Here is a 22460-nt window from a genome sequence, read left to right on the forward strand (position 1 = left end):
TATCGAAGAACTGGTATTGAGGCTCAACACTCAGTTCAAGCGTGCAGGATATTCAGTAACGTTGGTACACTCAGATCAAGGTGGAGAATTCGTGAACACCTACCTGGAACGGTTCTGCTCGAGCAAGGGCATTGAATTTAAGACTACGAATGCTTACTCCCCGGAAGAGAACAGGATTGTTGAACGGGCCAATGGTATAGTGCTTCCGAGGCTACGAGCAGCACTTCATGCTACCAATCTACCGAACCTGTTGTGGGGGTGAAAGCTACTCTACACATTATAGACACACTGAACCCTCCCTTCCGACCGCTCCGTTGAACGGGAAGTCGCCCCCATGAGCTGCTGTTCGGCACGGCACCGGTGCTGCGACACCTACGAACCTGGGGCTGCTTGGTACATGCGTACGTACCTCCTGAGACCCGTCCAACGCGAGCAAAGCTGAACCCGCGGTCTGTGCTCTCGATTTTCCCGGGCTATAGTACTACTACAACTGGATACAAGTTGATGGACCTGCGAGCTGGAGCCGTGACTACTCGACGCAGTGGGAACGTATATTTTCATGAGAAGCTTACTGTTGCGAATGACTACATCCGTCGGCTACTGCTGAATATGTATTTCAGTGGGGACTATGAGCTTGTGGATGTGATCCCGGTGGTGCCTATCACATCTACACTTGAAGCCCGACTATTTCCCGAAGCAGGTAGCGCACCTGACGTGCCTGCGGCTACCAAATCAACCAATCTGCCTCCTGAAAAGGAAATCGGTGAGAATGCGGAGCCAGTGGGGGCTGTTGCAGCAACACCCGGAACTGAGTTGCAGCCAGCGGCTGTGACAAACAAGAAGAAGAAGCGAAAGCGGCAAGTCTCTTCAAGCAGTGAGCAGGACTCCAGCAACGAGTACCAGCCACGATGTACGAGCTCACCTTCAGCGGAGGTACGAAGCTCAAGTCCTCGCAGAGTGAGAAAGCTACCGGCTCGTCTCAATGACTATGTGGTCGGTTCTGTGATGAACACGACGACGGACATTCCAATTTCTAATACCTACAAGCAAGCGAAGGCGAGTAAGTATTGGCCGGAGTGGAAAGCAGCAATGGAGGATGAGCTGTCATCATTGCGCGCACATGGAACTTGGAAGCTTGTTGCACGAGCCAAGACCAAGAGTCAGACTGTTATCTCAAACCGATGGGTCTTTGCGGTCAAGGGAGATGCTGAAGGGCGAATCCAGCGGTTGGTGATTCATGGCTTCAAGCAGAAGTATGGAGTTGACTATATGGAGACATTTGCGCCTGTCATTCGGTTTGAGACCATCAGAGCGGTCATCCTGTATGCTGTGAAGCGTGGCTGGGTTGTCTTACAGTACGACGTCAAGACTGCGCTCTTGTACGGTCTACTTTCTGAGCTCATTTACATGGAGCAGCCTGTGGGGTTCGAAGAAAACGGTGGGTAAATGGTCTGCCAACTCATTAAGTCTCTCTACGGCTTGAAACAAGCACCTGCAGTATAGAACAAGACGTTGCATACACTACTTGAGAAGCTGGGTCTCACCCGTTTGGACATTGACTATGGCATCTACGCTATGTACAACGACGACGGAGATGTGACGATGATTCTAAGTGTGTACGTGGATGACCTCCTGTTGATGGGACCGACAACTCTATGTACCAAGATTGCAGAAAAGCTTAAAAATGCATTCACCTTGACGAGCATGGGTGAAGTCAAGTTCCTGCTGGGAATTGAGATTACGATCGACAGGGCGCACAACAAAATCATGTGTTGCCAGCGGGCGCACACCGACAAGATCCTAAAAGCCTACGGGATGCAGGATGCCTACGGATGCATGACTCCACAGTCAACCAGCGAGTCGAAGGCTAACGTGAAAGCCGTTGTGCCTGGTATGAAACTACCGTACCAAGAGATTGCCGGGTCACTGCAGTACCTAGTAACGAGCTCGCGGCCTGACATTGCACATGCGGTACGCCATTTGGGCAAGTACCTGCCGTGCTTTGAGCACAAGCACTACCGTGAAGCCCAGCGGGTTCTCCGGTGTCTGAAGCAGACACGTGATCATGCACTTCACATGGACGTTGTTTCGGGCAAGGACGTTGAAGCTACGGTGTACACGGACAGTGATTACGCTAACGATCCGGATGATGCCAAGTCTATCTCGGGCTACGTCACGTTTCTTGACGGCAATGTCGTGTCTTACGGATCCCGGAAGCAAGGGATCAACGCTCAGTCGAGCACCGTGGCTGAGTACATCGCTATGAATGAAGGGGTAAAGGACATACATGGCTGGATGGCCTATTAGAGGAGCTACGGTGGTCTGCGGCCACACCACTACTGCGTGGTGATAACCAAGCGGCCCTCTATCTTACTGCGAAACCGGGAAAGCACTCAGCCACGAAACATATCAAGAACAAATATCATTTGATTCGACATTTAGTGGAGGACGGGCAACTACGGACTCTTCATGTACCTACTGACGACAATACGGCTGACATCATAACCAAGCCGTTGGCAAACGCAAAATTTACAAAGTTTCGAAAGCAATTGAAGGTGATACCTGTATCAAGTCTAGCTACTGCTACTGCTACTGCTGAACATCAACACTAGCTACCCAATCAAGTGCAAACGTTCGAGCCACTTGCTAGGCTGATCCTGCGGGTCAAGCCAGCTCGACGCGCGTCTCGAACGAGTGGGGGTGTGAGGTACCAGAGTGTACCAGTGCCAGACTGCCAGCGAGCAGTGCTGGCACCGACGTGTAGCAGCGGCCACACGGTCGCGTAAGCGATTGTACTCCATATTACTCCTGCGATGGTGAGCGGCGCGGTCTCTCATGGCGGTTGCAACCGCCCAAGTCCTCAGCACCAGCACCTGCAGCTATATAAGACAACAAGAGTGGTTAGCAACTGCTCACTAAATAAATCATGGGTACCAAGGTTGGCTGCGGCGCAGCTCTGCTCTCACTTCCAATCGTACCAGCGAGTACTCAAGCTCCTCACCTTGGTTGTTCCCGCCGCGGCATTCTGCCAGGCAACTCCCTGCCTTCCACCTCGTCTATCTTGCTCTTCCCTTAAGTATACGTGATGCTGGAGCCTACGTCACGCTGACGGTAACTACAAGGCACACAGTACGTCTCACGGGTCACTCTTTATGTAACCTGGGGTACACTGGATTGTACCCCGTAGACCTTGAGAGAATGGCAGAGGCTACAGAAGTCCATTCGGCGCAAAACTGGTGGCTATAAATAGAGGAGTTACAGGGTTTACGTTTTGTCCAATCAGATGTTGTATTGGATAGATAGAGTTGAAACAATGGGTCAGTTTCGCGTGATCATTTTCGACCAGAGGAAGTAATACTGCACAGCTCAGCTGTTAGTGTCTAACAGCTCGGAGCTGTGCGTCGGTCTCGACGCATCCGCTGCAATGCAGCCTGCAAGTACATGTAGTGCTCGGGAGCTGTAAACTACAGTGAAACCTGTCCTAAATGAACCTTGAGAAATCTGATATCTTGTCGTACATACCAAGTCCATTCCCAAAGATTACTGTGGAGTAAACTTGATATAGCTCAAATGACAAGCCTGATACAAAAGTTTGAGGACAGCAAGTGTATATGTGTAGCCTACGACAACGAAGTGGTCGTTAAAAACCTTGTAATTAGTTTTATATCAGTAACCAGCAACCAGCAGTCTTGAAACTGTTTGCTTCATTCTTCGACTGCATCGAGAACACGATTTGTACCGTGTGTGTGCTCTGGACGCAGTCGCAGTCGGCAACCTAAAGTAGATATGGCCAAAAATTGTAACTTGTCTGGACTAAATTTTAGTGGTCCTCCCTCGAGACAAAACGCTATCGTGCTATAACTTATCTGAAAATGATTATCATGCTACGTGTTTTAAATACTCCATTGCAGTAAAGCCCTACATAATAATATTGTTTTATATTTTAATATTAGGATATAATATTATAATGTATACATGCAATTGCGGCAGCCAACGCTTTTCCACCTACACGATGTAGGTGAAGGAGCGTTTAATGACCTAGTTAACAAATGATTGCTTATCAATGAGTCCAGGAGAGACTTACATGCCTAAATCCATATAGACAGTTTCAGCATGATATACCTGTGTGCTTCCGCGTTAGACCTGGAAGCGCACAGCGAAGTACATTTGCATTTTACATGTTAAGCCGGCGTGCTTCCCCACCTCGCTCATATGCGTGATATTGGCGCCTTTTACCGACCTTCTAGCTCCTGACGACCTGAGTAACATGATAAGCTGCTATACCTGCTAGAGGAGTCGTCCACGGGCCATACCAGGTAGGACAGGTTTTACTGTACTGTACAGCCTGTAGTAGTACTTGTACATGTACACACCGTGGGTACAGAAGCTGAGGCACTGAGCCTGGTCGCGGTTGAAGAAGGACACGTGATTAGATGCATGGATCAATGGGACGAAGTTGTGCCCGGGTCTATGTATTTCAATTGGTACAATAATCTCCACAAAAACGGAACGCACATTGCTGATCGTCGATTGTGCTGGCGGTAATCGAGCTTTTGGCGGCGCTTTACGATCTGCCACGTCAGTGACGTCGCCAGCGTTAACAAGAGATTCCGTGATACGATTGGTGTGTACGTCTGGTGATGCACGTTGTATTAATCCCGTGGTGGCACAGCCGGTGGCTTAGCCACAGCAAAAATTGAAACTGTACATGTCGATAAGGATTTTGTGGTTTTATGTTATACAAAATATACTGTAACATTTTTTCTACTGCATGGAAATCATTCCGGCGATGGAGTCTACTGCACCAATTTACTACTACACTGTACCCTTTATTGCTGCAACGATGCAGACGATACTGTACACTGACGGCCACTTGTCCATGAATGTGCTTATACATGTTAATGCATTTGTGTTTTTTAAAATAGTAAGATCCTGTCACTGCCTTCAAGCGTTTTCGCATACGCTGTTATGTTAAAAGCTCGTTTAACCGCAAAAAACTCAAGAGTACAGTACAATGTATTGTGCTCTTGCGAGTTAGCTGTACACATGCATCTTCATGCACTGTACCACTTGACAGACCTCCGGACCGGATTTGGTGGATCGCCGGATTGACCTTTATGTGCTAGCCAGTGTTCTTGCGAAGCGGATGGCTGGGGATGAGCTGGTAAAAAAGTCGCCCGGAGCTGCGCTGAGTTCATGGAGTTCTTGGTTAGACGACTGAAGTTTTGGCTTGCTTCATCGTCCACCCACCAAGAAAGAAGAGTGCGAAATACGTCCACTCTTTTCTATCAGCAGAACCCAGATAATATTTAAAAGATTACTGAGATAAATCTTAAATCTGGGCAAGTTTCAGCAAAATACGACAATTACAATAATGTACCAACGTCGCGATTAGCAAATCTCATTAGTCAAATAGTCAAAAAAAATGATTAGTAATAAAAGAAAGAAAATAAATGGGCGAACTCAAATGGGTATCTTTTTGTAAAGAAAAGTATCTACAGAGCTTTCAAGCATCCTGCTGAAGAAGGAAGGGGTCGATTATTTATACGCACTACACAGAGCAGCATTTAGTTTGTTATTCTTTATACGTACGAAGAGACGACGGGATTCACTATTTTAATTCCAAACGTTCATTTTTAGGTATTCTTTCTAGGTAGATGCTCACAGAGTTTTCGCTACAAATACTGGCTGGTTGTTCTCACGTTGTGCAGTTACTTAGCCAATTTCAAGGAATATCGTTTTGAGTGGTATTCTCTCGAAAGTTGCAGAAGACAGTTCAGTGCTTAACGATAGCAAGGGTCGATTAAATCGACCCTAAGAAAACAAAACCTGTTTATTCAGAATTGTATACTATTAAAAACAGACTTAAGTAGTCGAAACAGTTTTGATCTAGACGTGCTTTAATCAAGCAGTGTATAGCACATGATCTACACGAGGCTATTCCAATACTTCATTATCCAGAACATCAGTTTTAATTTCATCACCCCTATTTCCGTGGTTCATATTCATATTAAGATGTGACCCATTTGACCATCAAAAAGGGTCTACTACGCAACTACAAAAACGCTGAAACGGTACACATCACGCAAACCTAGCCCTCAACTGAAAGTTTGTTTGCTTTGGTCACACTACCGGTATGCAAAATACATGTACATGTACTACGTAGTACAACTAGTAGTATCTGGCACAGTGACACCAAAACATGCACTCAAGGTTTGCAGCAGTATACCCATCACCATTCTTCTTCAAATCGCACTCCTTGACGAGGTACAGCACTGCTCCGAAAAGAAACGGGAAATTCAAAAGACAAGTTCAGGATCATTGTGCATTTTGCAGCCTCGGACTCACTCGTGCTGAGGTGGCTTCCTCGCGGCTATTTCCTATAACAGCTATGGTCCGATTAAGACTGGCGCTCTTCTCGTTGACTGCCATTGCCAGTACATGTACCATCAGCACACAAGCCATCGACTGGACCTTTTGGAACGATGACGACGATCCGACTCCTTCGCCAGCGCTATCCGATACTAAGTACACAGAGACCTTGTCTCCAGCAGCGCTCACAAACATGATGGGGTCTGATTATCTGGATCGTGTCAAGTCTGTGATTAACTCTGGAATGGGATCAAATTCGCATTCGGATTCCGAATCGAACCCGTTGTTTGATGCTGGCTCGGCTTCCGCTCCGCCTACTGCTTCAGCTTCGTCTTCTGGCTCCTTACTCGATTCGGATGACACGTCATCCTCTGCTTGGGACTTGGCAATACCCTCCATGGACGAGATCGCAACGCCTTCAACTGCAGTTACCAACTATAAATCTACCTACAAAAACTGGGTGGGACCTTGGACTCAGTCCTCGGACGCAGCTTGCTACCGCGAGGCTCATTTCATGAAAACCTGTCCGAGTAATTACGACCGCAATGAATTGACCAACACGTGCTGGACGGAGTGTCCAATGGATTATCCTGTGGAGTGTGGCATGCAGTGCATCCAACAAAACAATGACTGCGGTCGTGAGAATGCCGCCAAGGTTTCTGCTGTGGCCATGTCTGCCTTTAGTATGGCTACGTTTGGTGTATTTGGTCAATTGGCCAAGTACGGAAAGCACGTGAGCTGGGCTGTCAGATGTGCCAACTACATGATGGTCTTTGTGAGAGCAGTCGTCCGCTTCACTCGTAACCAAATGGTGCTTGATCCACAGACGTCACAGGCGAAGCTCCTGCTGCTGTTGTATCAGACGAACTACGTCGTTAGTGACCTCCCGGCTACCATCTACGCGTGTTCAGGTAGAAAAGTCCCACCCGGCCTTCAGCTAACACGGCGACTCATTCGTACGGCTCAGCTGGTTCTCCAGCTCGTGATCACCTACGACGACGAAATTATTGAAAGCTGGGAGAAGTTTAAAGCTTTCATGAAGAAAGCCAACTTCACGGAAGCGGCTGATCAAATCACAGAGGGTGAAATCTCAAGTCTGGTGGTGGCTATGAAGCAGAACTCGACGTGTGGTGACGACCTAAAGACATTGACCAATCAGGTCTGGATGACAGTGGATGAATACAGACAGAAGAACCCCAAGATCAGCGAATTCGAGCTCCGCCTAAAGATGAGCAATTCGGACCTCCTTGTGTACCACATCCCGACAGTGACGAACAACTGTATGACTAAAATGATCTCCGAGTCTACAGTGACCACTGCGTACAAGACTCGTAATACACTTCGCAAGACCTACGGAGTCATGATCAACGATCTTATCAAGTCCGGGAAGAGCGACAATGGCTCATCCATGGCTGCGAAACGCCAGGCCTTAGTCTGGATCGACAACGCTTTCACCTTACTTTCGTATGGCTGGGAACCGACCGATTTGTCGACCCTTTTCGGGGAATACCTTCAAACTATCTGCGGTCCCACTCAGTTCATGGGTGAGATCGATGATGGCAAGGAACTCGCAACTCTCGGAATGAATGCTCTTCACAAGGCTTTCAAGAATAGTACGTTATCTTGGACCAAAAAGGGCGACGGCGTCGTCATTATTAATTTTAAAAGCAAGGATACCAAGGACGTGACCGTAAACATAAAGTCCGGTGGTGACAAGATTGACGAAGTCAGTCTCAGGGCTGGAGGTACTGCCCAGTGGAAGTCGAACATCACAGCACTTGGCGGCAAGACGCTGTACATGGATCGCTGGCGTCCGGGCTTCCTTGGTCTCCCTGGCACAGGCGGAGGTTCCTTGGTTTTGTGGGTGCCCGTTTCGCGCCAGGGTGGCCATTTAGAGCTCAATGTCCAGCTGAACGTGAGCTAGACAAGCAAGTTACAACATAGAGTATGTGTGTTGTTGTAAGTCGAGAGTAAAGTCGTCAAAAAGGCGCCAGAAGTACTAAGTTATTAAAGACTTTGAAAATAGATCGACGTTATTCTATCCGACCGCTCTCAGCAAGCTATTCGTAAAATAAACTGTTTAACAATTAAAGAAGTTATTAAACCTGCATTTCGCTGCGCCACAGCCACTGCAACTGGCTTTTAGAGAAGAATGACTTTGATGATCAGCAATATTAACGACCTTTACAAAACTCAATTGCACTCGTTAAAAAGTACAGATGAACCGTAAAAAGGAGCGTTTATTCCCTAAAAATGAAGAAAACGCATGTTAATGCAGAGCACGATAAATTTTATAATGAAAACTAAAGATTTCTACAAAATGGGCTTCTATTTGGACGAATAAGCAAAGTAAAACTACTCGCACAAAAATGGTCTATATTATTTGAGCAGGCCTGTGTTACGCAAGCCGTCTATACTAAGAATAGTGCTTGATGTTTCATTTTTACCACCTCGCAGCAACTCTGGTACCGCTAATCGTAGTTCATTTAACATTTCGAGATTGTTCCAGTGTCAAAGATCCTAACTGAACGGCACGTCGCTGGATCCGAGACGAAGTCGTCAGCTATCTTTTCAACTTTCGTTTCTGCCCGCGTGTCATCGTTTTCACGTCATTTTTTAAGAATTGCTTGATCAGTATCAGGAATGTATCTCCATCGAGAAAATGTTATATTCACACAAACCGATCTGATCAACACACAAGGTCCAGAGCGATTTGCCAGCACCCTGGCAGTAAAGGGGCAGACTCGCCACGACTTTCTATTTCTCTGCAGACATGACCTATCCCGCCTCTGCTGTCGCAGAGTCATCTTTAGTGTTTCTTGAGTGTGCACTGAATGTTGGAGCTGTGATCGGTGATTTCTGCGTTGGCCGGGTCCCATACAAAAATCACAGCACACATCGACGACTGCGCTCACACCACGGTGCCGCGCCCCTCACGTGACTACGAGTCATGACGGGTCTTAGCGCGTTGGACCTGCATGCGGCCAGCATGTACGCAGGCGACACGATAGAGTATTCACCCGTATGTTTGTCTTTGGAGATGCCCGAGGACATCACACGGCCAAAGTCCTCAGGATTGACGAGGACGTTAGCGCTCAGTATCCTATCGACGTGGACACTGATGAGCCGATCCCGCGTGACATGATAGTGCGATTGGCTGTGGACCGCCACGGCAATCGTTTTAAGCCTGCGTGCGCCATTTGGCGCACACTTCGCTCGTATACATTAATACCAGGAGAGTGCAGTGCCCCCCCGTCAACCCGTTGCCTTTGCCAAGGCTATGTCGACCGCAGTCCGGGGTGCTGTGGAGTATGCATTCCAACAGCATCGCAGTGGGTGTGAGGAATTCGTTGGAGAGTGCTCGCAGCCGGAGAGCGATCCCAGCGAGAGACTAGCCAGTACTGGAGACTCGTCGTCGTCGTCCCGCACCGCTGTCGTAGCCAATGCAGCATCGGACGACGGAGAATCTCGATTGCCGAGCCAGTCTGCACGCGATAGACCAACGGATACGCAGACGGCCGACATGTTACCTGCATGTCTCGAGGCGGGGACGTCGCCGTCCAGCATTATCCGCGTAGGCGATACATGTAACGGGGTTTCATAGTGTGGAACACACAAGGGTACGAAGTACTCGGAGAGTTAACAAACTCTCAGTACGTTGGCCGAAAGCCACACGCTATGTATTTGATTAGGTTTAACTATGCTAGACAGTTAAACAGATACATTTACCCCTAGGCGGCTTGGCCGCAATAATAGTAAATAAAACACTTCTGATTTTGAAGCATAAAAGTTAAGGTATTAACTTTGAGCCCTGGTCTTGGGCTGTAAGTGTCCTTTGGATAAGGAACTTAGTATAAGTGACTCTTTGAGTCGAACGTCTTCCTCTGACGCTAAAGCTACGGCAGCCCCGCTGCAATACAGCTGTGGACGTGAATGTAGTACCTAATGCACAGGAAGGAGATGGAAATACAAGCGAGGATTGCTTGCATTCGGTCACACAACCTCGTCAGTCGGAGGAGTCAACTTCTGAACCTACCACATCCGATCCCATGAGCTCCAGTGCATTCATTATGAGAGGTGGAGATCACGGCGACGGTGGAGCCGCTGGTGAAAATGCAAACAGAGAGATGTCACGCGAGGAAAACATGAAGTCTGCAACGCTTCCCTGCCAGTTGATGCCAGCTGACCAGGAAGGCATGCATCTCGCCCTCAATAGGAACGTTTGTCAGGCGCGTTCGGGTCTGATTTCGCACTCGCTTAAGAATGCTGAAGACGCTTTCCACCGCGTGTGTCCCAGGAGGATCACTCGCAAGGCCAACCGAGAATCGCCTGAGCTTCCCAAATACTTGTTAAGTTAAAGTCTTATCAAGCATCGTTGATTGGAAGTGCAGACGCAGAGTCCAACTTTTGTTTAAAAACCGTAAGGCTATTATATTCATCTTTGAGCATATTTCTCTGGGTCCATATTTTGTGAGCTATTCCACTGCCAAAGTGGTCCGAGCGCCTAGTTTGTTGACGCCTGGTAATTCCACCTAAAGAAATTCGTTTCTTACCGTAGGTACCTCGTGGTTGTACCGCAAGCTCTTCCATCAATCTCCAGTAGAAGCACGTTAGAGTACACACGACCACCGCAATTAGCTCTTTTTCCAACCTCAACGACCAATGTAAAGTGGCTGGTGTCGTTGGAAAGTTCAGCTCTTCGTGACCAGCCAATAGATATCAATTTCTGCAGGTGAATTTTGATTATTAATTCTGACTTTTTTTTGGAGAATATCTTTTAAGTCAATAAAATCTAAGCATTTTCTTGAAAGGGTTAGGCCATATTAACTTGTTTATTCGTATTCTAGATATTCTTAAATGAAACAGCCCCTAATAGTACAAAGAATGAATGATTAGATGCCTGGATTTATTGGATGCAGTACCCCCTGTTCCTATCACTTGAAAAATCGAGTCCAGTATTTTGAATTCAGTACAATACAGTACAATTTTCTTTTTTTCGTGCCGTCGGATCTTTGATAAACTTCAGGATGCTGCTTACGAAGAAGATGTTAAGGCAAAAAAGGTATAGTTTGTATGCTGAAACATGGTGTATCTGCAGATCCTAAAAAATATTAATGACCTCCGAAGCAGGGTGCATTACAGATAGTTTACAGTTACAGACAACGACGATGAAATTTGAAACTGCGGTACCACTTTCAGCCTATCAAGTTTCTGGGTGTCGTGCATAATATGTTTGGACCCGGGCGGTGTTTCAAAGGTATGGCTTCGTTGTCTGCAGCGCCCTTCCTCATCTGCTTATGTCTTCCGATTGCCTTCACCTCAATCACGAAGCCGGTTGCCAGCTGTTGTAGCCTGCACAGGTTGTAATGGCTTTTTTTAGTGACGCAGCAGGCGTTGACAAGGTACTATTGGTGTGTACAGATGCATAGGGTTGGAAGCGCCGGTTATCCGTAACCACGAAACACAGTATGTTGGTATCAACACTTTTAGGTGTGTTTAAAAAAACGCTTTTTTAGGGAGAGTAGGGAATGGGCTTACAGTACTGTATATTAATAGTAAAGTTCTTCCGGGTAAACAAGAACTCTTGGCTGCCCGGATATTATAAAAAAAATGTCATTCCGGCGGTGGAGATTGCAGAGACTGGTGCCATCGGACAGAAACGGCACATATCTATAGCCAACGCAATGCCCCCCCCCAGGGAAACAAACGTGGCTATAAACGTAAGTAGCTGCAAGTTGAGGCCTCCGGCATTAAATATATTTCGCCAACACTGTTCGTTTGAGGAAATGTTGTGGTAGTGCATAAATGTAGGCGTCGCCGCTACTCGGAATTTCTAGAGGAATGGAGCTATAACAACAAAAGTGCTCTATGTATTGATCATCCCGTACAGCTTGATTGGATGCCAAATTAAGGCGCATCTCAAATCGCCCAAACTTGCACCGTCCACGAGACAGCGAAATATCTTGTCTGCGAATCGGGTACACGTGCAGACACTAGCGTTTGGCAGCTATTATAGTTAACATGTTTAATAATGTTAAACTAGGGTTGACTGCAACGAGTACATGAATCGAAAGCTCGCAACGAGCTCTACCAAGTACATCTGCTAGCTTGAAAAGTAGGTTTAATCGGTCAGGATCATTTCGTTTTGAGTTGTCTCTGTATGTCAGTGTAATTGATAAGGAATGCCCTTAAGTGTCATAGGGTCACTGTGTCCATACTCCGTGCTCTCGCCTCCCGTATCGAACATGAAACCAACAAATGCGTTGTAGACCAGTTTAGCATTCTTTTTCTGCGCATGCCTAAACCATAAGTCATATCAGACTGTATTGTCAGCGAACTACAATAACTTGTTAAGTATTCTAGCGGTCACACTTCCTTAAAGTGCTGATTTGTGAGCGTGCGGAGCACAATGAACGAAGCCATCAATCCGTTTCCGAAAATCAGTAAGCATCATGCACAAAAATATCCGGTTCAAATGGCAGGTTTCATTTCGATTTCCTTTATTTCCTTAATATTCGTACACAACAGCTACTGTAACCGGTAACGAACATGAAAGTTCACTTTTGAACTAACAGTGGAGATGCTCTAGGAGTAAATCTGGATTGATTGCCCGTTTTCATTTGTTACATGAAACGTTGGCAAATCGTACTGTACCGCCCTTTTGTCGATCGTGTTGTGGACTGAGAAGTTCGGAAGGGCAAGGTACATGTAGGGTCATTCCGTATTTTGCAGCCTTAGACTCATTCGCGTTTATGACACTTCAACATGGTCCGACACAGGCTGGCACTCATCTTCTTGGTAGCCATTGCCTGTGTTCCTTGCACACAGGCCATCGACTGGACATTTTGGAGCGATGACGACGATTCGACTCCTTCGCCAGCGCTACCCCATATTACGTACACAGAGACCCAGTCTCCAGAAAAAATAAAGAACATGATGGGGTCTGATTATCTGGATCGTGCCAAGTCTGTGATTAACTTAGGAATGGGATCAAATTCAGACTCCGGTCTGTTGCCTTATGTCAGTTCCTCGTCAGCTTCAGCTTCGGAGTCTCCTGCCACCGCAGCTTCATCCTCTGCCCCATTGATCGGTTCGGACGATGGTTTGGCACCAACTGCTCTGTCACTTACGGGGTCTTCGGCTTTGGACTTAGCAATACCCTCGATGGACGAGATCGCAACGCCTTCAACTGCAGTTACCAACTTTAAATCTACTTACAACAACTGGGTTGGGCCTTGGACTGAGTCCTCGGACGCGGCTTGCTATCGTGAGGCTCATTTTATGAAAAAGTGTCCGAGTAATTACGACCGCAATGAACTGACCAGCACGTGTTGGACGGAGTGCCCGATGGATTATCCCGTGAGGTGTGGCATGCAGTGTATCCAACAAAATAATGACTGCGGTCGTGAGAATGCCGCCAAGGTTTCTGCTGTGGCCATGTCCGCCTTAAGTATGGCCACCTTCGGTGTATTCGGCGAGCTTACCAAGTATGGAAAACACGTGATCTGGGCCGTCCGATGCGCTAACTACTAGTACATGATGGTCTTTGTGAGAGCAGTCGTCCGTTTCACTCGTAACCAAATGGTGCTGGACCCACAGACGTCACGGGCAAACTTTTGCTACTTCTGTACCAGACGAACTACGTCGTAAGTGACCTCCCAGCTACAATCTACGCGCGTTCAGGTAGAAAAGTCCCGCCCGAGCTAACACGCCGACTCATCCGTACCGCTCAGCTAATCCTTCAGTTGGTAATCACTTACAATGGTCAAATTATTGAAAGTTGGGAGAAATTCAAGGCTTTTTTTAATCGAGCCAATTTTACGGAAGCAGCCGAACAACTCACGAAGGGCGAGATCTCAAGTTTGGAGACGGGTATGAAGCAGAACTCGACGTGCGATGACGACCTTAGGACGCTTACTAGTCAGGTCTGGATGGTGGTGAACGAGTTCAGACAGAAGAACCCCAGGATCAGCGAAGCCGAGCTCCGTCTAAAGTTGAGTGAATCGGATCTCGTTTTGTACCACATTCCCACAGTGACGAACAACTGTATGACCAAAATGATCTCCGAGTCTACAGTAGTCACCGCGTACAAGACACGCGAAACGCTCCGCAAGACCTACGGAGTGACGATCAACGATCTTATCAAGTCCGAGAAGAGCGACAACGGCTCATCCATGGCTGCGAAGCACAACACCTACGTATGGATCGACAACTTCTTCATCTTCCTTTCATATGGTTGGGAGCCTACCGACTTGTCGACTCTATTTGCAGAATACCTTCAGACTACCTGCGGTCCCACTCAGTTTATGGGTAAAGTCGATGACGGAAAGGAAGCTGCCACTTTGGGCATGAACGCTCTTCGCAAGGCTTTCAAGAATAGTACGTTATCTTGGACCAAAAAGGGCGACGGCGTCGTCATTATTAATTTTAAATGCAAGGATACCGAGGACGTGACCGTTAACATCAAGTCCGGCGGTGACAAGATCGACGAAGTCAGTCTCAAGGCTGGAGGTACTGCCCAGTGGGAGTCGAACATCACAGCACTTGGCGGCAAGACGCTGTACATGGATCGCTGGCGCCCAGGCTTTCTTGGACTCCCTGGCACAGGCGGAGGTTCCTTGGTTTTGTGGGTGCCAACTTCTCGTCAGGGCGGTCATTTAGTGCTCACTGCCCAGCTTAATGTGAGTTAGAGAAGCTGTCAATGTTGCCACGATGGCGCTATTTTTAATCTATAAATATTTATCATATTAATTACAAAAAAAATACTTCACGGAAACGTGGCTGGTTTAAAAGGGGTTGACACGTCCAATACAACTCACAAGTCATTTGGAAATCGTGCACCGCTTGACGATTTATTTTGTACTTAGACAGGCCCTTAGTGAGTTCAAGTAAATTGCCCAATCACGTCGATTTCGCAGCAGAACGCACAGTACTTGTATTAAATAAAAACACAAGCCAAGTTCGGCAAATTTGGTCAGAATTCACAATATTAAATAACACGAGCCAAGGAGCATCTAATAAAGATACGTTTTTGTGCTAAATAAACAGAATGCGAATGTAAAAAATTCGCTCTTTGCTTCGCTTTTGAAATTCCTTCGGCACCCCCCGAAGCTCGGGGGCTAATCCCTCCGGTCCAACTTCCACTGATTTGATTGGGCAATGGAGCTGTGTTTTCTTAAGTACCGTACATGTTCAGTTTTATACATTTATTAAAAAAGCATTTTTAAATAATAAAAAAAATATTATTTACATTTTCAAATAAATTTTATTTTTATCGCGTGAGGTCCTCGAACATGGCTCCACTTTGGCGCCGACCGAGCGTTCTACTGGGCGGGTCGGCACTCTACGCAGGCGTGGCGTTCGCCACGTACGTGACGCTCTACGACCCTAAGAAGAATGGCGATAATGCAACCACACCGGCCGTAAACGACGCGAGGCGTCTGCAGCTTTTCGACATGAACGCTACCAAGTATGACAAGGAGGTGGACTGGGACGAAAGACTTACGGGGATCTCACTCATGCGGCATTTCCTGCTACAAAAGGCACGTGGCAAGGTGTTGGAGATCGCGGCCGGAACGGGCCGCAATCTGGTCTTCTACCCTGCGCCTTCGAAGGTGGTTCTTACCGACTTTAGCCGCGGAATGCTCGACCAGGTGTCGAAAACGCAGCAACAGAGGCTAGCCAGCTGCGAGCTTAAAGTCATGAGTGCGGGCGAACTGGCCTTCCCAGACGGGCAATTCGACACGGTGGTGGACACCTTTGGGCTCTGTAGCATGGACGACCCGGTGCGCACGCTGCATGAGATGCAACGCGTCTGCAAGAATGACGGCGGCCGCATTTTGCTGCTGGAGCATGGCCAGAGCAGCTACAAGTGGCTGTCAAACATCTTGGACAAGTTCGCGGACCTACACGCCCAGAAGTGGGGATGCCACTGGAATCGCGACATCATGGCGCTAGTAGAGCAGGCCGGACTAGAGGTGGAGACCGTGCACCGTTTCCATTTCGGTACGACGTATTACATCGTAGCCAGGCCTCAAGCCAAGCCTGGCCGAAAGCCAAAGAAGGACGAATGATTAGATGACTGAAATAATGGGAAGACGTGCATGTCAATACTACTAGTAGTAGTAGTAATAGTGCGACTTATGCCTGGCGTTCGGACTCCGGAGTATCCGGATCTATGTACATGTAGTTTGGTTGAAGTGCAAGAATCGCAAAGCTGGAAATTTGTGCTGGTCGTCGCTTGTGCTGGTGGTACTAGCCGAGCGCCGCCGCTACGCGGCGGTAATTTAGGTTTTACTCTAGATTTTTGCCTTCCCGCCTTCGCTTCGCTTTGGCGGGATAATTAGTCCAAATCCTCTGAGTCCCCCATGTGCCTAAATCGACTTCTTTAATTTCATAAATCTGCGTTTCATTTGCTACAAAATGCTGAGTTCCCAGTAAGCCGTGTAAATATTTTACCGGTACAAAAGACTGAGACCCTAGCATCATACTTACCATGCTCATAAACGATTACGCTAGTGATCTTGGCAGAGTCTCTTTATTGTTGTTGGCGATCACTGTACCTTAATCTTCCACCCGGAAGCACCTGCACTTCAGTCTAAAACCGCTAAATAATATATTTAGTTTAGCGTCGTGCTCGATTTCACGGGCCGTTTCTGAAACCTAGATTGCAACAATGCAAAGAATATCTGTCCAGCTTGCATCAAATACCCGCTTGTACTGCCTGGTTAAGCTTGTAATAAACTGACTATTAACCACTTCGCAAACCAAACTCGCTACTTTGAAAGAAAATTAAAAGTGTTTCAGAATTAGTCATTAGACACTCCAATCTGTGCCTGTTATGGTTATAGCCTTTGGATATAACGATGCGTCGCAAGACGCCTTGCTGTTGTTGTTGTTGATGGCGGTATTTTTATTTGATACTTAATTGATGATTCCAGGATGGATTAGGCTCTAAGTTGATTAACGTTTCTTTACGGGCCTACTTATAATAACCATAATTTACACCTCTCATGTTGTGTTGTTATCTTACCGCTGCATGTAAAACCTTATTCTACGCCTTGTCGGCAACGCGTCTGCCTATTAAGAAGTATCAGAATTTTGCTGTCTAAATAAACGCTTAGGAAACAATACAGTATTAATAGTAATTGTCATCAGCACATATTACTTCTTTTCCACGTCAATCTAAACTATCTATCTTTGTGGATCTAGTGACAACGTTTATAAGCACAGCTTTGATCTTACGGCAAGCCCACACGACCGGCTACTGCTGTACATGTAACATGTACGATTTAGCAATACCAGAAACCCACTCAGATAACGTATTATTAATAATGTTAATATCTTTACAATAAAAAAATTGAAATTATCATTTTAGTCAGTGTCACTCGCAGATCCTACTGAGTACAGAGTATTTAGTATACTTAAACCATGTCCTCGGAAACACGCATGCTTACGTGTACGCTAAGCACCCTGCCCTCCGTTTAGTACTCAAATATCAATGCATTATGAAAAAGTATAAAATATTAAAACGATGCCGCCTTCGGATAATGTATTAGCTTTGTGCAAATCCCCATATGTAAACTGGGAAACACATGCATTTATTGATGTCAACTACACATTCTAGTTTTTAACCAATTGAAGCCACCTTCGCTGCGCTCGGCAGCCAGTAGGAATATTTAAAAAAAAATTTCCAATGATTTGTCCGGAAAAGCGTGACAGGCACGACAATTTAGTGTGACGGACAGACAGGTTGCTGCAGTAGATGTTTAAGACTAGCCGTTCGCCGCCGCTACGCGGCGGAGTGGCATGGTTTGTTGGAGATGAGGTGGCCGGAACTTTATTGCTTCTTGGTGTCGCGTTTTGAGAGCGTGGCTCACCCCGTAGATCTTGGCATCGTGTATTTAACCACTTGCCTTTCCGTAGTCTCATTCGGCCCCGTATAATATCGTGGTTTGGAACGTTTCCGCTACCCCGTACTACAGGTTGGATGTTGTTTTCTTCAATGGCCCATGCTCTTTCGTGCTCTTCCCGGCTTCGAGGTTCCTGCCCACCCATGGCCCACGCTGCTCAGCGGTTCTGTCCTCTCTCTTGTGGGTTCATGCGCGTTAGTACGGCCTTTTCGTAAATGCTAACTTTTCTCTGTTCTCAAACGTTTATGTGGGTTGCACTGGCTTCGTGGTAGATACTATTTCGTGACCGTTGGCCTTCCATCGCCGGTGCTCTAGCCGAAGTGTGCTATTCCGTGGTTTGGTGACTTCATGCAGTCGTGTTGTTCCGTCGCCCGTGTATCGTGCTACCGCCGAGCTACTTGGCAAGGTGGAAGAGTTGACGATACTATTTCGTTACCATTGGCCTTCCATCGCCGGTGCTCTAACCAAAGGGTGCTATTCCGTGCTTTGGTGCCTCCATGCAGTCGTGGTTCCGTCGCCCGTGCATCGTGATCTCCTGATGAAGTGTCATCGACCGCGGAATCACGCTATAGTGCAATCACGGTGTGGTAATGCTGTCTATGGTATTGTGCTCGCGTAGTTATTCTGCGTTGCCCGTGTTATCGTGTTCTACAATGGCATCGTGCTCCACGGTGTGCAATCATGGCCCCCCCACACGTGCCCCCTCCCTCTCCCCCCCCTCGTGTTTTTTGTGGCTGGTCCGACGTCCGTTAAATCGTGTTCCCATGTACTACGGTTCTCCGTGGCTCGGTAAGCTCAGGTTCTACACTTGTATCGATCTCCGCGGCTCGAAGATTTTCTGACTATAGCTCCGCGGCTGCGTTCTTCCATGGCATAGCGGCCCAGACCATACTATCTAGTTATCTTGTGGTGTCCCGGTTGATCTGCCGTTTGTGCTTCGTATTTTACCGTGCTTCGTGGTCTACCGTGTTGTATCGTAGGTGATTTCCGTGCTCTGTAGCAGCTACGTGTTCTAGCCCGGTTTTAGGTAGAAAGTCTAACAGAGTCCGTGACTCTCAGTGCTTTCATAGATTTACATGTTAATTGCATCGGCCCGCTTCCGTGCTTTGTAGCTCTGTGTTCATATTTGTTTCCCCTCCATCGTACATACTGTTTCTTTCTGCCCTACAAATCCAGTTCGATAAGCTCGCACCTTCACCTAGGCTCACGCCCTGTCCTAAGCTCCCATACAACGCACCTAAACACGAAAGTAATTGTGACCAATGGAAAACGTTTATTTTTAGCCAATCAGTTTTTCTGGTGATTACGCGGATGTTTGTTGCGCTGGCGAGGTTTCCAGCGACGACGGCGGCGATTAATGCGCTCCTGGACAACACGCCGCGGCGGTTGTGGGGGCCCCATAGCGGCGGCAACTAAGGCCAGGCTTTGTTGGCGCGAATCAGTGGCTGGCTTCGGTTCTGGTGTGCGTGGGCGGTGCCAAAACGCCTGGCTGTATGGACCAGAGGCGCACGCGATGCACCTGCGGGCACCCGCTCGAGCCTGGCCCTGTGCGAATGCATCCCATGCTAAGAATTGTTCGCAACAGGCGCACAGCCGGAGCTGCAGCCCGAGACCGTCTGGCTCGAGCGGGGGGTGCACAATGACCGCCTGGCACGTCGAGCACATGGGAGGTAAACGTTCCATTGGAGAAATGTTTTATTAGAAACGTTTTTATTAAATTAGTAATATTATTTTTTAAGTATTAAACTAAGTATTTCGAAGTGTTGAATTACTACTTTGCTAAAATGCGATCCAGTGGTGTCGCCAGGGTCTAAAAAAAACAACAGCGCCTACGACGATATAATAGTACCGGTGTGCACGTCGGCGAAGCCTACCAATGCAAATTAACCCGCACACACGCAGCGCCCTTTGCATGAGGTGGCGGCCCACAGTTGAAAATGGGGCAAAATGATTTTTGAACGGTGCATTTAAGTACGATGTGTAGACCACATACAGTGTGTACACCACATATTGCAATTTTAGCGAATCGAGGCCGCCTTCGCTGCGCTCGGCAGCCAGTAGAATGCGCGCATTTGCGTTACATTAATTAACCCTAGCCCGTGACAGACAGACGGACAGACACCAGACTCCACTAGGTGTGTAAGATTATAATCGAGTACATGTATTCGTGTTTTGAAAGTGCGCTGTTTCAGTGACGCGGTCGGCACCGGGAAAAATGCTCTTCACTGTACTGTGCATGGACAGTGGCATTTTAATGCTACAGTCGTGCACCTCCAATTCGACACCGGTATCAGTCGATACCCTGCCAGATTTTATGATTACGCGAATCGGATGCGCAATTAATCACCACCCTAGCAATTAACCTCAACGGTTTTCCCCTCCTCGCGGAGGGATGACACGCCGCATCGATCTGATTTTAAATTTTGGATCGGACGTCTTCATACAAACACACACTTTGATTTTTACCGCATAAGACAATGGGACATCGCCCTTCCTCCTACATGTCCCTAACTCTAGCACAAAAGCAGTCTTTGTGCGAAGCACAAGTCAGATCCTGCATGCTCTCACTCCGAACTTGCTCGTTGGGCAACGGAGCGCTTTAAGACCCCCCAAGCAGTAAAGCGCACTACCGTCCTGAGTATTCTTAAGCGGTCGGCGGACGTTGCCGCCTTGCCGGATACCTATCGCGACCGGAAGCGCTGTCGCGCGCCTGACGCCAAGATTATGCAGAAGATTGGCGTAAATGTTGTACTGAATTAACAAATGATATATCAGTGCACTGAGTTTACGTTTATTTTTTGCTCTACGTTGTGCACTTATGCCCTGGCACTATTAATATGGTCCGGCCTGTCGAATTGGAGGTGCACAACTGTACTGTATTTAAAAAATGCTGATGCACAATTTTTGTGCATCAGCCATCGACACAAAAGGTTGTTAATTTGATTCTAAGACACTCCTCTTTGTACTGTAGTGATACAGTCGGAAACACTACATGTACACGTATCTGAACGAATTTTTCCGAGAGCAAGGTATTATATCATCGCTCTTTTATTTGAAAGAGTTGACAGGACCAGGGTTTCACATAAATAGCCGGCATCACTTTCGAATCAGCAGCGCACCCAGCAAAGCCCCGGCCGCCCCGTACCAGCAGTCGGCGCTCGAAAGATTTCGAGTACGAAGCGTCGGTTCAGAAACTACTTGAATTGACTATAGCGACCCACCAAACCCGACCTTTGCGCACCATGAGTGCTCTGAAGGATCCGGGCAAGGCGAACCAGCCGGACCTCAAGCCATCTGTGCTCGGCCAGGATCAGGAGACTCAAAGAGAGATGACGGAGCAATCGGAGCAGAGGGACGAGGCAGAAGCCCTGAGCCAAGACTCCATCGTGGCCGAAACCCAGCACTCGTCAGCTGAATCGGATAACGACATGCAGGAACCGGATTCTGAGGAATCTAGATCTGAATTCGGCGACAACCCGGGAGTGGATCCAGCAGACGCCGAGGAAAACAAGTCGGCCGGAATCCACCCAGACGCGGGTGACGGAGCTCAGCAACCCATGAAGGCAATTCCCTCGGCTGGAAATGTCGAGACGCCAATCCGAAACTCTACCTCGCCAACACCGGCAGTACAACCCTTCGAGATGTTCGAGGCCGTCGTCGTCAAGATGCAATGCTTCCCGCAAGAGCAGCCCCGGCACTCGTGGACAACTGTTTAGTATAGCGCATGCTAAGGTGTCTGTAGACACGGACTTGATCCCTAGTGGCAAGCAACGCTACCCCAAATTGAAAGGTGATGAAAAAGAGCTCCTGTGCAAGCTTTTTAAGGAGCTATGCGTCTTCGAGAACGGCACGTTCGAAGAATGGGAACGCTACGCGCAAGCTGCAAGACAGGACTTGTACAACATGTCCTGGTCCTTCAAGACAATCATGCATCGGATGATCAGTAAGGTCAAATGGGCGAAGACGAAACCTCTGAATCAATGGGCAGCGAAGTTGAAGGCCGGGAGACGCTCGACTCGCGTGGAGGAAGGGCCTACAGAAGAAGTGACGTACTACCAGGACTTCATGTTCAACCCGTCAGTCTACTCTAAGGCGGATATTGCAGCACTGAGACGGATCTGCGAGCAGCCAGCTGCAGCGACAGCAGGCAGTTTGCTACGACCCGCCACTAAGGAC

The 22460-nt window shown here is 47.7% G+C and overlaps 2 protein-coding genes across 2 annotated transcripts; both read left to right on the forward strand.

Moving 5' to 3' along the window:
- Nucleotides 1-6391: 6391 nt before the first annotated feature.
- PITG_08341 (uncharacterized protein) lies at nucleotides 6392-8296 on the forward strand (the record flags this gene model as incomplete). The annotated part of the gene is made up of 1 exon (XM_002903691.1): nucleotides 6392-8296. The coding sequence occupies one exon, from the start codon at nucleotides 6392-6394 to the stop codon at nucleotides 8294-8296; it is 1905 nt and encodes a 634-aa protein (XP_002903737.1).
- A 7369-nt stretch (nucleotides 8297-15665) lies between these two features.
- PITG_08342 (uncharacterized protein) lies at nucleotides 15666-16445 on the forward strand (the record flags this gene model as incomplete). The annotated part of the gene is made up of 1 exon (XM_002903692.1): nucleotides 15666-16445. The coding sequence occupies one exon, from the start codon at nucleotides 15666-15668 to the stop codon at nucleotides 16443-16445; it is 780 nt and encodes a 259-aa protein (XP_002903738.1).
- Between the last annotated feature and the right edge of the window lie 6015 nt (nucleotides 16446-22460).

This window comes from Phytophthora infestans, genomic scaffold, assembly GCF_000142945.1.
Source record: "Phytophthora infestans T30-4 supercont1.13 genomic scaffold, whole genome shotgun sequence".
NCBI classification, from domain to species: domain Eukaryota; phylum Oomycota; class Peronosporomycetes; order Peronosporales; family Peronosporaceae; genus Phytophthora; species Phytophthora infestans.